The sequence below is a fragment of the Phalaenopsis equestris genome, unplaced genomic scaffold, assembly GCF_001263595.1.
Source record: "Phalaenopsis equestris unplaced genomic scaffold, ASM126359v1 Scaffold000180, whole genome shotgun sequence".
NCBI classification, from domain to species: domain Eukaryota; kingdom Viridiplantae; phylum Streptophyta; class Magnoliopsida; order Asparagales; family Orchidaceae; genus Phalaenopsis; species Phalaenopsis equestris.
Genome location: NW_018164622.1, coordinates 586,106 through 601,322, shown reverse-complemented (window position 1 = coordinate 601,322; position 15,217 = coordinate 586,106). Strand labels below are relative to the sequence as shown.

At 34.5% G+C, this 15,217-nt stretch overlaps 1 protein-coding gene across 3 annotated transcripts in view; it reads right to left on the bottom strand.

Moving 5' to 3' along the window:
* Positions 1-3,037: 3,037 nt before the first annotated feature.
* Positions 3,038-15,217, bottom strand: part of LOC110022274 (mitochondrial carrier protein MTM1-like) — a 15,928-nt gene continuing 3,748 nt past the window's right edge. Inside the window, exons 2-12 of one of the 3 annotated variants that reach the window (XM_020721126.1) lie at positions 14,432-14,521; positions 13,514-13,642; positions 13,328-13,387; positions 12,090-12,260; positions 10,186-10,216; positions 8,975-9,084; positions 5,759-5,855; positions 5,397-5,488; positions 4,964-5,113; positions 4,678-4,736; positions 3,038-3,451 (exon numbers count right to left, since the gene is read on the bottom strand). In XM_020721126.1, coding sequence (XP_020576785.1) covers positions 3,304-3,451; positions 4,678-4,736; positions 4,964-5,113; positions 5,397-5,488; positions 5,759-5,855; positions 8,975-9,084; positions 10,186-10,216; positions 12,090-12,260; positions 13,328-13,387; positions 13,514-13,642; positions 14,432-14,521 — 1,137 coding nt within the window. In that variant the 3' untranslated portion in view covers positions 3,038-3,303. Of the gene's footprint in view, positions 3,452-4,677; positions 4,737-4,963; positions 5,114-5,391; positions 5,489-5,758; positions 5,856-8,974; positions 9,085-10,185; positions 10,217-12,089; positions 12,261-13,327; positions 13,388-13,513; positions 13,643-14,431; positions 14,522-15,217 lie in introns of those variants that run through there. The other 2 variants (XM_020721127.1, XM_020721128.1) reach the window with 2 other exon arrangements.

Below are 15,217 nucleotides of genomic sequence, written 5' to 3'. Positions count from 1 at the left end.
AATCAATACAAATGATACCTCGGGACAAAAGAATTTTATTGGAGGAGATTTAAATGGACATGTTGATAGAGTGATAAAAAATTTTAGAGTATTCATGATGGCGACAATTTTAGAGTGATTAATGAAGAAGATAAAATCATATTAGAATTTGCTTCCGATATATTCCTGCACTGGGCAGAGGATGAAGAGTACGAGGAGTTTGCTGCAGAGGTGAGGCGTTACAGTACAAGCAAGGAATTCGATGGAATGGGTTCTGCCATGAAAAGGCCTCTGCTCGCTTCCTTCTCCCAAAATGAAGCTACGCACAGTGTTGTACCATTACCTTCGCCTCCCTGCGCAGAAGCCAATCATATGATCTTGCCTCTCCCATTTCACACAACCCAGCTCCTCGGAACTGCTTCCCTCACTAAGACCGAAGCCATGGATGTTTGCGCCTTCTCCATTTCACTGTTCCTGTTCGCTAGCTCTCATTCACATTACAGGTCATCCACGCTTCTTTAGTATCTGAGGTCTGTTACCGCCGCACCTTACATTGTACTTTTACTTCGTGTTGAGTTGAAGATCTTCGTCGGCAACACTGAAAGGTATAATTTTGGGGCAGTGCAGGGAAATTTTTTTAAAATATCCATTAGAGTAAGTGTGAGAAGCTGCTCGTGGGGAAATTAAGTACCGTTCGGAGAAAGATACGAACTCAATTGGAATATCTTTTTAACATGGAGATTTAAAACATCTGTTTGTGAGAAAGTGAGCATCAGTCCATGAGAAATTGAGAACCATTCGAGGAAAGTGAAGTACCACTCAGAGAATATTGGCTCGTGAACCCTTGCTCAGAGAACATGCGGTGAGGGGGGGGGTGATGCTGGGAGGTATTTTAAAATAATTGGAATTTTGGACTTTCAAATGAAATAAACATCACTAATTTAAAATTTAAAATGATTTGGAAACTCAAGCTTTCAAAATTTTAAGCTCTTAGGGTTTTAAAATATCAGGAAGCCAGGCTTTTAAAACTTTAGAATTTTTAGGTTTTAAAATTTTTAAATTTGCCTTTTAAAATATAACCCTTTAAGGCCTTAAAAATATTAGAAAACTGACTTTAAAATTTAAGCTCATAAGATTTAAAAATATTTTGAATTTGAACTATTTAGACTTGAGCTCCCAAGGACGAAACATAATTCAAATATGAAAATTAGAAATTCACCACCACCAGATTCGCAACATGTTTACAAGCGAATAGAAGACGGTATTTTAAAATGCTTAAAATGAAAACTTGAGTGCAAAGCAAAGTCATAATATTACATAGACCATCAAGATGTTTACTATTCACAGTCATTTTAAGATAAGGCACTATTTGATTTGAAGAAAAATACCTCAATATTAGTGCAAGCCTTTCAAGATGCACTCTTTGAAGCTATTTGGTTTAATACATGCTATAAATCATGTAAAATTTCTTAAAACATCAAATGCTACAACTAAACTAGCTTAAATACATGAAATTAAATATGAAATGTGCTCTAACCAATATATAGGATATTCAAATACTAGGTTCGAGAATGTTGCGTCAGCTAATCAGGTCGTCTTATATATAAGATAGGGTCGTAAGTCCTACTTAACTAGTCTGATACTCCTAGAAAGGACTAAAGTTAACGAGTCTAGTAAACCGTAAAAAATGTCCAAATCCTAAAATAAAATTTGCAGGTCCAAATTACCTAATCTGATCCTCCTACCTATAAAAATAAGAGTTGACAGGACTTATACCCTAAAAAGATGAAATTAACTGTCTCCTTCAAATATAAAAACTTTAAATGTTTAATACCCCGATGATGGTTGTGTTGATCGAATTTTTCAACCAGATGGGTCAATCCTTTAAATCAAGTTTTCAAAATAACCAACCAAACAATCAAGCTAAAATTCAATCACTTATAAGCTAAAAGCAAAATTCTTCCACCCACTACAATAATTTGTCGAGGACGATAAACTTCTGATTTATTTCGGCTCAAAAAGAGTGAATGTCATATCAAATGTATCAATATTCTCATAATTAAAGTAATTGCATGTCAGTAAGGACATGGCCCGAGTTTTCTGTCCACATGGTTCTGCTGTCAAATGCGTTTATGATTAGAGCCCTCTGACCGGGTGGTTGCCGCCAAATGACACCATTATATTACGGTCACGACCGCACCCTGTATGTTCCCAAATGACTTTCTACTATTTGAATTGGAATCATAAGGGGTACAATTGATTGACACAAAGCCTCATATTAGCTAAGGTCGACATAAATCTGTCCCTTTAGGCAAATATTCAGCCCGAATCTACAAGGAACAATGCAATTCATGGTTGTTTATAAGGATTCTTCTATCAAGTAGGGTTGACTACCTCCTCTAAGTAGATCAGGGATCACGATGACCCAGAATGATGAAACTATGAGATCTTGATCGGGATTCATCTTCATTCTCCCACCATTCACTTTAAGATTCAAGTGATGAATTCTACAACTTAAATCTTAAGTATGTTGTTATTGTATATTGAATATTCAATTCTTAAAACTAACATTAATCGAAAGTGCTTTCTCGTTATTGAAAGGGATAATTAACCATATGGGTTTGCGCCTATAAGAAACCTCAAACCCTAGATTAAAAAAACATTGCTAAAATGAGGATGAAATTTCTGAGTAGTGTCTTATCTACAATCCAATCCGCCTTCTGAAATTCGATCCTCCAAAGCTCTCTCAAAACAAAATGAAAATAATTGTAGAGTTGTTCTGGAGAGTGCTCGTGAATTTTTGGAGCCCACATAAACACAAGTGAATCTTATCAAATTGTATATTTTTCTATATTCATATGTCCATATTATGCTAATATTCACTCTTTCATCATTAGATAATCCTAAAAAATATTCAATGTATATAAATCACAGCATGATGCCTGCAAAAGTTTGTACAATACACAACTGAAAATTTACTGCTAATTAAAACAAATAGAAATTCAAAGCTCAAGGAAAAAAATGAATGAATAACAATCATCTAGTTCAATTGCACATCTACTGAAACAGCCTTTTAGTAAGGTTACAAAACAAATTTCATAGGCATAAGCAATAATGAAAATTATTTAAACCACAAATACAATTTAATGCAAAAATAAATGAAATAAATCAGTTTAAATTATTGAATGAGATATAAAATTGTGCGTGCATACCTTTCAATGCCAACCTAACTGATCTTGTGAGCAAGATCTATCCATTTTATAATCTGTTGTTATGTCAGTTCATCAAGGAGAGAGAACACACAGAAGAGTTGTGTGAACCATCCTAAGCCATGAATTCCGATGAGTTTTTGTGTCTTCTGTGCAAAACATGCTTAACCACCTCATAAAAGGAAACAACAATTCCGACGGACGGACCGGCTCGTCCGACTCTAGGACCAACTCCAGTGAACAATCCCTTCAGCCCGTTGCTCCTGTGGTAACATTATTGTCGTAATGAGAGAGACTTAATTTAATGTCTTAGTGGTCTTAATCCTAATTGCTATGTATTTATATATATACCACCTAAATTTTACTTCTTACATTAACACCATCCAAATCTTTCACCATCCAAATCTTTCAAATCACATCAAATATACCACCATTTTAACTTTTAACAAGTGAAATACACCTTTTCACGCATAAGTAAGGTGACAAGCATGTAAAAATTGAAGTTTAGGAGTTAGATATATAATACATAGAAATTGAGAGGCATGTATGTAAACTTTCCTTAGTTTTATCCTAACATTTTTTTTATAAATAAATATTTAAAACAATTCCTAGGCCCCACACAACAGAAATGAAGGATCCGTTTGGGACGCCTGCAACTGTCTGTAAAGCAATTGTAAAACTATTATGTAAGTAATATAGATTCTTTTTCCTTTTGAAAAAGTCAGAGAATTTCTTAAAGCCATCACTCTAATTTATGTAATAATAAAAAATATTTCTCATCATAAAAATTGTTTAAAACAATAAAAATGCTGCAGCCAAGAAAACAACGAGTTATTTAAAGCCATCACTCTAATTTATGTAATAATAAAAAGTATTTCTCATCATAAAAATTTTTTAAAACAATAAAAATGCTGCAGCCAAATATTACATGAAAATTGTCCGAAAACAACATCTTTTAAGATGCTCCACTCATTGAGCACAAACAATCATCACTATGTAATTCACGAATGTAAATGGAAATATTCTGGAAATGACCTTTGAGATTCCATTATGGGTCAACATTTTAACTATTTTATGAATCTGAGCAGAAACCACACCGACAGCATATATTTTGTAATGCCTAAACCATGTTCCACAACTACAAACATACCACACAATTCTTTTGGATGTACATATCTAAAACTTAAACTTTCATATTTATATGCATAGCATTCAAATCTTTAATACCACATCAAAAATATCACTATTACCTACTTTTTAAAAGTGAAATACAACTTTTCATGCATACATTTATCTTACCAAAGTGTTATGCATGTCAATATGAAAGTTTAGGTGTTAGATATGTAAATACATAAGACTTGTGTGCTATGTATGTAAATTTTCATAAGTTGTACTAAATTGGATTCTATATATTCACTTGTGTATAATTTTGAGAGTAAAAATTTCGTATATCAGATGCATTTAGCACTGTGAAGGTTGAGCTGCATACCTCCAAACATCCGATAGAATTCTCCACGTATTGCTGTTCCGTAATCTTGTCAGGTCCTTCTGCAAAGCATTTAAATCTTATTAATTAATAAAAAAATTTTGTCAAGATTAAATTGTCAATTCAGGTAACACTACAAAGATCAAAATCAAACTTCAGCAAACCATAAAATAGCTCAAAAAACAGGATGCAAATATCAAAACGCTGCAGATGCAGAAGGATAAAGGACTATTGGCAATTAATATTACAAACTGAAAACTACATGAAAGCCCAAATTCCGGCAGAAAACCTGTATCTGTCTTCGGGTTTTAGCCACATCTAGAGGACATGTAGCTGCCGCTGCAAGGCTCCCTGCAGCAAAACCAGCTGTGAAGTTGGCCCCCAGAATGGTAATTGGACTGCCTTCATCCTCAAGTAGCTCTAGTAAACTTCTCCTAATCTGATTTGTGAAAAAAGCACATCAAATGATGACTCACATGAGGTCATTTTAGTCCCCGATTCAATGAAAATATCAAATTAGTCCGCAAATTCTTTACATTGGAGCTGTTAAAGGAGTTTCGGATTAAAATAGCACTTTTATAGACTGAAACTAAAATGCAGTCTGCAAAAATTCAGGGACTTTTTAACTATTTATTTATCAAAATATTATGGTTAACAGACAACAAAGAAACCGGAAGGCAATGAAAGAATATGGCAATAAAGAATCAAGAACAGAACCTGACCGGCTCAAGAATGGACCAGCAGATGCCAGAAAATGGAACATCACGAGCAAGTTGAGCCCCAACGCCCATCCATAGGACACCATACCCGCCAACTGTTTACAGTGACCAGTTCTGTCACAATGTAGTTTTTAAAAGATAGATATCTTGAAATGGTGATGGAATATAATACTGAATCATTCTGATTATAAGTCAGCTAGTACTAATTTATTAGTCCTTCCAATTAGTCTTAGTATATTGAAAAAATATAAAACTTTTACTGTAAGGTTCAGCAACTATGGGGCTATAAAGCTGATTTTATCCCTTTTCTTTCATATTCTATCGAAAAGCACAACATTGTTCATAAAATAAAAGGAATTACGTACTGTTTTGTGGATATTTTGTACTTGCCGGTGATAGAATACCAAGTAAAGTTTTCCAAACTCCTGAAGGCTTTTGTCCTGTTTGAAGCTCCCTGAATGCCTATAATCAATTGCAGGCGAAAATATTATTACATCTATCCAAAACTAAACTGAAAATTGCATCAACGGTTTACACTGACATAATACAAAGGCTTGAAAAGTTGCCAATTTGTCTAAAGCCAAGATGCCTGCCTAAGAAGAATGAAAAAATCCAGAAAATAATGCAATATATTCTATACAATAACCTGAGATTTGGCAAATCTTTTAAAAATAAATTTTATGCATTTGAGACTGATATCAGGCCATAAAGTTCTACTAAACTTTAATTTAACAGTTCTTTGGTCTCGTCTCCTTCAAAAGATCCAAAGGCCTATTCAGCCCCATCAGATGCCACTTGGATGAACCTGATGTAAAGAATTGCAATGGAGAAAAAGTGGCTAGGGTTTCAATTGCATCAAAAGATAACCTTACAAATGATATATACATATATATATATATATATATATATATACAATAAGTAAGAAGACAAAACTACCCTTAAGTAGGGTAAAATAATAGACGTCTATAATATTTAACATCATCTCTCAAACTCACTATGCATCAAGGGAAATCATCGAGAGTTTGCTAGTCAAAAAACAAAAGTGTTGAGTAGAATGCGATTTGGTAAACACGTCAACAAGTTGCATGGAGGAGGAAATATAGGGTAAGGTGATGATGCCATGTTGAAAGTGATGGCGAGTAAAATGACAATCAATCTCAATATGTTTGGTGCGCTAATGGAAGACCAAGTTGCGGGCATGACAATCAATCTCAATATATTTGGTGCGCTCATGGAAAACCAAGTTGCGGGTAATTTGAATAGCACTTTTGTTATCACAGTGCATACGAGTTGGGCTAGAGAAAGAGACACCCATATCAGTAAGTAATCAGCGCAACCAAACAATTTCTGCAGTGGTGGATGTCATGGCACGATACTCAGCTTAGATGGAAGACCGAGAGACAAATGTTTGCTTCTCACTCTTCCAAGAAATAAAAGAATCTCCTAGAAAAAAACAAAATCCTGTGGTAGACTTACGATTAGTGGAATCACCACCCCAATTAGCATCTGAGTAGGCACGTAATTCTAAGGAAGAAGATGCAGGAAAGAGGAGACTCTGAAATTGAGTGCCCCGAAGACAACGAAGAATGCGAAGAACAGCTGCCCAATGAGCTGTCGTAGGAGAAGCAACAAATTGACTAACAACATGTACAACATAAACAATATCAGGTTTAGTAATGGTAAGATATACCAAGCTGCAACAAGTGTACGATACAAGGTTGGATCCGACAAAGGAACACCATCAAAAGAGGTATAATGAACATTAAGCTCAATGGGAGTAGCAGTTCGAAAATCAGAGAGACGAGCTTGTTCAAGGATGGTGTCAATAAACTTAGATTGGGAAAGAAGATAACCTCTAGGAGAATGGGCAACTTCAATTCCAAAAAAATATCGAAGAGTACCCAAATCTTTCATCTCAAATTGTTGAGCTAATTGTAATTTCAACTCTGCAATCTCATTATCATCATCCCCAGTAATAATCATGTCATCAACATATAAAGAGAGTATGATACGACCATGGGAGGTAATCTTGAGAAATAAGGCAGTATCATGTGAGCTAGAATGAAAGCCAAGAGATGCAATCACAATAGAGAACTTTTCAAACCAAGCTTGAGGAGCTTATTTAAGGTTGTAGAGAGCTTTCTTTAATTTACATACTTCACCATGATTATGAGAGACACCTGATGGAGGCACCATTTAAACTTTCTCTTGAAGATCAAAATTTAAGAATGTATTTTTCACATCCATTTGAGAGATATGCCACTGATGAATAGATGCGACTGCAATAAGAGTATGAATAATAGTCATTTTGACAACATGAGTAAATGTTCCTTCATAATCCAGACCATACTGTTGAGAAAGTCCCTTAACAACCAAATGAGTTTTATATCGCTCAACTAACCCATCAGACTTGGTTTTGATCTTATACACCCAATGAAAACCAATTGCACGTTTTCCTGTAAGAAGAGAAACAAGGTCCCAAGTATTTGTCTTGTGCAAAGCAGAAAGTTCTTCTGCCATAGCTTGTTCCTAAAGAAGTCAACTACAGTCTCTTGATAAGAGGAAGGCTCAGACAAATTGTGAATGGAGGTTAAAAAGAAAGCAAAAGAAGTAGAATAAGTTGAGTAAACAAAATCTGCCAATTTAGTAGACTTACAATCACGTTGAGGGTAACCAGGAAAAGGAGGATCTGCAGAACTACTAGAAAGTTCTTCGGAAGCAGTAGAGATAGGGGGAGCAATAGGATCTGCAAAACTACCAGTGTCAACCCCGCAAAGTTAAATATCAAAATTATTTGAATGATGAATAACATGAAGGGGTGCAATATCAGTATCTGTGTGAAAAGGAAGGATCAATTGATACAAGATCAGATACAAGATCAGACTTTGAAAGTCTATGAGGAGGAATGGAGTAAAACGATATATGCTTAAGAAATACAAGATGAAGCGAAACAAAAAATTTTTGAGTGACAGGATCATAACAACGATATCCTTTCTGGCCATCTCCATAACTCTAGAAGCTTGTTTAAGGCCGTAGAGAGCTTTCTTTAATTTACAGACTTCACCATGATTATGAGAGACACCTGGTGGAGGCACCATTTAAACTTTCACTTGAAGATCAAAAATTAGGAATGCATTTCTCACATCCATTTGAGAGATATTCCACTGATGAATAGATGCGACTGCAATAAGAGTACGACAATAAGAGTACGAATAATACGAATAATAGTCATTTTGGCAACAAGAGCAAATGTTTCTTCATAATCTAGACCATACTGTTGAGAAAGTCCCTTAACAACCAAACGAGCTTTATATCGCTCAACTAACTCATCAGACTTGGTTTTAATCTTATACACCCAACGAAAACCAATTGCACGTTTTCCTGTAAGAAGAGAGGCAAGGTCCCAAGTAATTGTCTTGTGCAAAGCAAAAAGTTCTTTTGTCATAGCTTGTTGCTAAAGAAGTCAACAACAGTCTCTTGATAAGAGGAAGGCTCAGACAAATTATGAATGGAGGTTAAAAAGAAAGCAAAATAAGTAGAATAGGTGGAGTAAACAAAATCTGTCAATTTAGTAGACTTACGATCACGTTGAGGGTAACGAGGAAGGAGGATCTGCAGAACAACCAAAAAGTTCTTCGGGACAGTAGAGATAGGGGGAGCAATAGGATCTGCAGAACTACCAGTGTCAACCCTGCAAAGGTCAATATCAAAATTATTTGGATGATGAATCACATGAAGGGGTGCAATATCAGTATCTGTGTGAAAAGGATCAATTGATACAATATCAGACTTTGAAAGTCTATGAGGAGGAATGGAGTAAAATGATATATGCTTAATAAATACAACATGAAGCGAAACAAAAAATTTTTGAGTGACAGGATCATAACAACGATATCCTTTCTAACCATCACCATAGCCAAGAAAAACACATATTGCCGGACGCGAAGACAATTTATTACGTTGTACATGAAGAAGAAGAACAAAGCAAGTAGAACCAAAAACTCTCAAAGCAGAATAATCAGGAGCGTGGTCATATGATTTTTCAAAGGGAGACAACCCAGAAGTAATAAAAGATGAAATTCTGTTAATAATATAGCAGTAGTAAGAATAGTTTCCCCCCAAAATTCACTTGGAACAGAGCTAGACAAAAAAAGGGAACAAGCAGTTTCAACAATGGGACAATGTTTCCTTTCAGCAACTCCATTTTGTTCAGGAGTGTTAGTACAAGAAGTTTGAAGTAAAGTCCCATCAGAGGCAAGTAATTCAAAGAATTTAGTAGAGGTATATTCACCTCCCAGATCACATTGAAAACAATTAATAACAACATTATGTTGAGTTTTAATAAATGCATGAAACATATGATAAACACTAAAAAATTCAGAACGATTTTTCATAAGATAAATCCAACAAGAACGAATATAGTCATCAATGAACGAGACATAATATCTAGATCCACCTTTGGTAAGAACAAGTGATGAACCCCATACATCAGAATGAACCAAATTAAAAGGTGCAACAAAAAGTGAAACACTTTTAGAAAATAGTAAAGCAAAAAATTTGGCAAGTTTACAGCCACAACATTCAGAAATATTATGAGTTTTTAACTCGCCCAAAACTCCAAAAGAAACTAAGTATTTTAGACGAGAAGAAGAGACATGTCAAAGACGAGAATGCCATAGATAAAATTTAGAAGATGATGAACTCAAACAAAATGATGATAGGTCAACACTGGAAGTTGCAAAATCTAGAAGTCTTAGCTCATCCAGAATTTAAAGTCTCCCTTGCCTACGACCTGTCCCAATCAGCCTCCTGAATTGCGGATCCTGCACATAACAAGAGATTGAGCCTCCTGAATTGCGGATCCTGCACATAACAAGAGGTTGAAGAAAGTAAAACTAAGAAATCAGAGTGACACAATTGACCAACAGAAACAAGATTCAAAGTAAGATTGGGGATATATTAGACATTTGAAAGGGATAAATGCAGTTTCATATTTTGTTAATTGAACACCGATTGATTGTGAAACAGAGTTATTGATCCAAGTGATTATTTTTGAATTATTTGCTTCTATACTTCCAATCTTTCTTCATATTTTCCATTTTCTTCATCTATAGGTTTAATAAAGGTTCCAGAAACATAACCTCACATTCTGTTGCTTTCAAAAAATTCTTCAATACATAACTCCAATATGAGTAATTTTGTCCATTTAATTGCACACTAATAGACTAAAGAGTCATCTTTTTCAACAGTCAAAGTTACTATTATCAATACAAAAAAAAAATAAAGAAAAGGAATGATCAAATACCAATAATAATGGATCACCTGAAGAGTTGCGATTTTGGAGACTGCAAATACTGCAAATGACACCGAAATCGAAAATTGGGATGTTTTCGGTGAAGATGGCGAACGCAGCCGATAATTTTTGGTGAAGATGGCGAACGTAGTCAATAAAGAGGTCTACAAGGGATATCGACTCTGAAAGGATCGACAAACTCTTGCACGACTGGCGGCTTCGTGCGAACAAGAGAAGGTGAAGGGAGTCTGCAGGGTTCCTTGAGCGCAGCTACTGTAGCAAGATATATGCGAACAGAAGAGAGGAACAAGGCTTCGACTGACGGAGGCTTCACAAATCGCAATCCCGAGCGCGAAAATAGGGACGAATCTGGGATCGCAAATCGCTCTTCAGTGTGCCTTTCGCGCGGCTACTGTAACAACATCTGTGCAAACTGAAAGAGAGGAACGGTACTTCGGTTGAACTTCGAGCGATCACGCGTGGCAATGGCTTTTTTCGACTGGAGTTTCTACGGTACAATCCCTACTCTTCTCGTTGGATCAGAACTCGCTCTGATACCATGTAACGAATTGCAATGGAGAAAAAGTGGCTAGGGTTTCAATTGCATCAACCAAAGATCACCTTACAAGAGTAAAAGATACATATATATATACAATAAGTAAGAAGACAAAACTACCCTTAAGTAGGGTAAAATAATAGACGTCTATAATATTTAACACCTGATACTATTCAACAAAGCTGACTTCTTACAGGTTTAGAACAAGAAAAAGTATGAGGATTTCCAAATACAGCTTAAAGGAAAAGTTTGATAAAAAACCTAATTTAGGAAAACTCTAAGATTAGGAGTTCGCATAACACCAATATCACCATTATCCTTATCCCAACTATTTAACGGCCTTATGTACCCTCCATTCAATCAAATTGAATTCTGATACTCTCCTCATGACATGTTAAAGCAAAAAAAACAGCACACTATCCAAGCAATCAAGCAATTCCACATGCCAAACTATCATACACAAGTAGTGACAGGGGTAGGAACTCGCCACCCATAGATTTTTACTAAATTCTTTAATATCATATAATATATTGAAAATTTTGACTCAATAAAATTTAAATACTTAGTAATAATTTAGTATTAATTATATTTTTAATTTATTTAATAATATTTATAATACATTTAAAAATTTAGATAGATGAAAGTTTTTAACTAAAATGCTCAACATCTTTTAATTATTTATGTCGCCAATCCACTGTTCTAATTCCGCTACAGTACACAAGGTACAAGGAATTTTCCTATCTTCACCAGAGACCTCCCCACCAAGAGATTTACTTCTGAAAAAGAAAGGAACCAGAATCGTTCACATCAAACTGGAGACTTTGTTGGAGGAACAAGGCACAGTTACCTGCATGCGTGTCCTTGCCAGCTCAATAGGAGAACAAACAATACAGGCTAATGAGCGTGCAGCTGAGCCAGCGATCAGGGGCGAATATGGAGCCAAATGCGGAGAGAATTTAGTCGAAAACTCTTCGAAAAAGTTTCGGAATATGTCATAACATGGTAAGTATATGCCCACCTGTCAACAAGCCAAAAAGGAGTAAAGGCTGGCAAAGTGGTTATTAAATTCTGCACAGTAGAACTGAAAAATGAAAGCAGTTAAAAAAAAAAAGAAAAAAAAGGAAGATTTATGTACATATCACTCAACTTTTATGTATTTACATATCTAACACCTAAACTTCAATTTTTATATATATGCAATCTTACCGATGTAAAAATTGAGACGGTATATTTCACATTTTAAAAGTTAAAATTGTGATATTTTTCGTGTGATATGAAAAATTTGGGTGGTATAAATGAAAAAAGTAAAGTTTAGATGTTAGATGTGCAAAAAGATAGGAATCGGGTGGTATGTATGCAAATGCCCCAAAAAAAAAACTGAAATGGCCTAACACACCAAGTATTATTAAACTTCACCTAAAAAAAGAAAAAACTTTTTTTTTTCTTAGACTATTATTCTTTGTTAACAAATAGAATGCCTAATACACCGCAGGATTTGAGAACTGATCACACATGTCAATAAAATATGCAGTGATGGATTAAACTTAACTATGCCAGTGTCTGCAGCACTATAAATAACTGTATTAATGAAATGTTACACAAGTTGCATATGACAGCCCAATATCATCATTCATGAATCACTATTAAACAAATCACTAACTTGATAAGCCTTCATATCATCATTCACAAGGCTAAAGAAGTCACCAAATAGCCAATGCAGCGTCACCTTAAAAAAAAGGAACTTCAGGAATAAAAGGATAAACCTTAAAATGTGGGACATTTACATTCATACCACACACTCCCTATGTATTTTTATATCTGACTAAACTTTACTTTTACATTTATGACCTAAATATTTCATATGACATCAAAATACCCCCATTTTTACTTTTAAAACATTAAATACAACTTTTCATGCATAAGTAAAGTGACACGTATGTAAGCATTAAGGTTTAAAAGTTAGATATTTAAATACGTAAGAATTGAGTGGTACATATGTAAATCTTCCCAAAATAAGATAGTTGCAGGAGATGTTAACAGACATCAAAGTGACACTATGTTATCTCTGTCGCTACACAAACTTACTGTCGGTATAGCCAGAGCAAGGCTAGCATTTGTTCCCCTCCACAACCTCGAATAGCCTTCCTGGAAAAAAACAGATATGATGAAGCAGCAGTATTTGCATATTCTAAGATAACTAAAAACTAGATACTAAAATTACATTAAAAAAGGTATATAATCTACTAATATCCATTATAAATTAACACCTACTTGTCTGGCCACTTTGAATAGTACATCAAATGTGCCTTTATATCGAGAGCATTCAAGAGAAGACGCTGATTCCGCCGTTGATAAACAATCACAATTACGTGAAGGAGGAAATCTGAAATCTGAGAACATCTAGACAGCATATTCCAACATAATTATAATTAAGTCCAAAGTAAATGTATCTTGTACAGAAAAACCATAACCTCTAGCAAAAAAATAGGGGGAAAAAGAAGACGGTAGACTTCCCCCTTTAACTTTTCAACGGAGTTAACGAAAAGGAACATGTAGCGAGGAAGGAAGCATAAAGGAAAAAATAACAAAACAAACAACATGGACGAGTTCAAGCAAATTCTGAGAAAGCACGCTTATAGAGATACATGTAAAGCTAAATTGTTAATCTTAACTTATAGGGCATTACATAAACACCACCCAATTCTTATGTATCTAAGACCTAAACCTTACTTTTTCACATTAATACCAACCAAATATATCATATCACATCAAAGATAACGCCATTCAAACTTCTAAAAAGTGAAATACACCTTTTTATGCATAGGGAAGGTGGCATGCATGTAAAAATTATTGTTTAGGCGTTAGATATGTAAATAGAAAAGAATTGAGTGGTGTGCATGTACATCTTCCTAAAAAAATGTTTGGTTCTGACCTAATAAGCATTCATTTCCAAGTTTATATTGAGATTATCAGCTGCATAATAATTGTCCATCTTGACAACTTGTCCACACTCATATTTCTTTTTTATCGTCATTAATTGTAAGAAATTTTCCAACATTTTTGGACAAAAATCATCATATTGCAGCATGGTCAAGATCTTTCCCAGTTATAGTTTCCAGTTACTTTCATGAGAAAATTAATTACAAAAAAATACATAAAAATAATAATAGTGTACATCATGCAACATACCAAGTTAGTGTTTCGGGAAGCCTTATGCCCTCCAATACAGTTCTTTGTTGGGTAGTACGGAATTCCAGCAGCTTGAGCCTGCAGTCTTGTCTGTAGTGGACAACTCAGTCATGATGCAAGAAAAAAAAAAATTTTAATAATGAAATACACATGTAGGACATTCAAGGAAATGGTGTGAAGTGAAATATTTATATGTTTATTTATATATTTATATCCCATTAAGAAGAAAATCAGAGCAAAAAAGTACAAGTTCATATTGTTGTAAATTATCAGTATCATAATCTTGCTATATAGCTGCTGACATAGTTTGGTGAATTATCTTCGAATGCCCCTGTAGATAAAACTTGCTAAAAATAATAAGTTTGAACTTCTTAAATACTCTAGCAATGGGTAAACAAGCTACAAGTAACAAAATGATAATGAAATAAGAAAATAATATACATATACATTTAATTTATGTTAGAATATATGTGTTGAATCCTGATTTGCCCGTGAATCGTACCCAAGAAATAGAACATAAGGAGAGTAGAGAAAGAGACAGAAAGAAAGAAAATAAACAGTAATGAATAGTGATCAATCATGTATTATTCATAAAATGATTCTCCTATTCATAAAGGAAAGAATACATAATAATAACATTAGATTTTTTTCTCCTACTTTAAAGGGTTTCGTACTGGGATATTTCTGATATTTTACATGTACGAGTTTATCGTCAGGTTGCTTTCTGGTTTGACTGGCTAAACTTAATTGACTTCAGGTAGGAAGGGTCGGTTTGTTCGGTTGAAC